At 48.6% G+C, this 1,843-nt stretch overlaps 1 protein-coding gene across 1 annotated transcript in view; it reads right to left on the bottom strand.

Annotated features, from left to right (window-relative positions):
* Nucleotides 1-32: 32 nt before the first annotated feature.
* CCDC40 (coiled-coil domain containing 40) overlaps nucleotides 33-1,843 on the bottom strand; it is a gene marked incomplete at both ends in the record, with an annotated part of 11,333 nt that continues 9,522 nt past the window's right edge. The window contains 4 exon segments of the mRNA XM_008942175.1: nucleotides 33-221; nucleotides 886-1,006; nucleotides 1,481-1,572; nucleotides 1,698-1,843. The exon segment at nucleotides 1,698-1,843 is cut by the window's right edge and continues 35 nt beyond it. Coding sequence (XP_008940423.1) covers nucleotides 33-221; nucleotides 886-1,006; nucleotides 1,481-1,572; nucleotides 1,698-1,843 — 548 coding nt within the window.

Genomic DNA, 1,843 nt, shown 5'->3' with positions numbered 1-1,843 from the left:
TGAGCTCCTGCAGCCCTGCCCTATCTCCTCACCTTCTGGGTTTCGCTGATCTTCTTTCTCAGCTCCTGTTTCTTGTTGTGGAAGTCACTCTTGGTGACACGTTTCTTATCTGTTCTGCTCTGACCCTCTCCAAGAGTCGCGATCATCTCTCTGCGACAAACAGATGCCTCCATGTCACGAATCATCTTCTCCTGCTGCTTCATCAGCTGGCCGTGGCGGACCTGCCGTTTGTGTCAAGACATAAAATAGGCTGAAAAATAGCAAATGTTTCCAAAGGGCACTTAACTGAAGTCATCTGTGGGGCACATCCTGTCAATATAAACCAGACACAGGTGACACGCGAGCGCTGGCAAACCCAATTTGTTCTCAAGCCCAAGCTGGTTTGCCCTGTGTGGATCTGGGAGGCAGAGGGCTGGATTACCAACTGGCCTAAAGTAATCCTCAAAAATCTTCACTGGAACTCATTAGCAGTATTAAAGCACAAGGGTAGAAGTATCCTGAGAATGAAAGGGAAGAGTTGTTTTGCCAGAAGATGGAACACTTTCCTAACTAGTGATTAAGATGACACAATATTTAGTAATCAACATTTCTTTGCTTACAAATCGGGGTCACCCATTAAGGTGGCAGCCATGTGATGTTTTAAAAGGGTTTCTTGGGTACATCTGGGTTCTCTGCAGCCTGGCACAGAGCAGACTGAGGAACCCGTGAAGCACACGTGTGCTGGATGGATCTGCTGTAAGGTGGCATGATTTCCATATTGCTATGGCCTTGAAGATGCTACTTCTCCAGCCCATTTCTCATCTCCTGCCTTAAGCTTCAGCCACTCCAAAGCTGAATACGTTGGGTGCAGCTTCCCCTCCTCAGTCCTCCCTCCCAGGGGCTTACCTGCATCCTGTGGATCTCTGTTCTCATGGCTTGGATTTCGCCTTGTCCCATCGCAGAATCCACCACTGCACGCATCTCTCTGGTCAGCTGGATCTTTCTCTCCCATAGCATGATCTGATGCCTTCAATGACAAAGGGGAAGCAGCACCTTTGTAACCCCAGAGGATGCTCCCCCTGGGCGTCAGGGGCAGCACGAGCTCGATTCTGATTCTGGACACAGAGCTGCATGGCTCAGCAGAAACTAGGGATTTGCAGATGGGACATGTGGAAGGGCAGCAAGAGCAGTGGGAAAACCCACAATTTAGAAAATGGGGTGGTGACTGTAAAAACAAGCAAGCCCAGCCTGGCAGGGGGCAGTGACGAGGACCCCAGTTAATTGCCCAGCATCCCCCCAGTGCTTGCTGGTTCCAGAGATGGCTGAAGCACCTTTCAGTCTCAGTGATTCAAAAATTCATTAAACTCCTTTCGTCTTCTCCAAGGACAGAAGCACATTTGCTGGCACTGGTTCAGTTTGACAACTGGAGAAGAAAGGTAACGTGGAGACAAGGACGAAAGTTCAAAGACTGGCACAAAGCAGGAATCTCTCTGGTACCTACTCTGCTTCCAGCAGGCTGTTTAGGAGCCTGTCCTTCTCCTCAGTCAGCTGATTGTGCCTCTCCTGCAGCTCAACCGATTCTTTTTCTGCTGCCTAGATTTTGGAAGCATAAACCAATACACCATTGTCAGACTAAGAAAGTTTTACAGGATCACCTCATTTGCCTCCAACCTGCACAGGAGGTTGAGACCTGGAAAGGGGGTGTTGAGCCTCTGTACCTTCAGAGAGCGTACAAACTCGTTCTCTGTGATAATGTTGCCATACTGCAGCTCCTCAAAGCTGCTGTTGTTCTTGTTGATCAACACATTCAGCTTTATCAAGTCATTTGACATGTTCCTCATGTGACGTTCAATATCTTTCTGTT

The sequence above is a fragment of the Merops nubicus genome, unplaced genomic scaffold, assembly GCF_000691845.1.
Source record: "Merops nubicus isolate BGI_N331 unplaced genomic scaffold, ASM69184v1 scaffold9406, whole genome shotgun sequence".
Taxonomy (NCBI): domain Eukaryota; kingdom Metazoa; phylum Chordata; class Aves; order Coraciiformes; family Meropidae; genus Merops; species Merops nubicus.
Note: the sequence above shows the minus strand (reverse complement) of the source record. Positions and strands in the feature narration are given on the sequence as shown.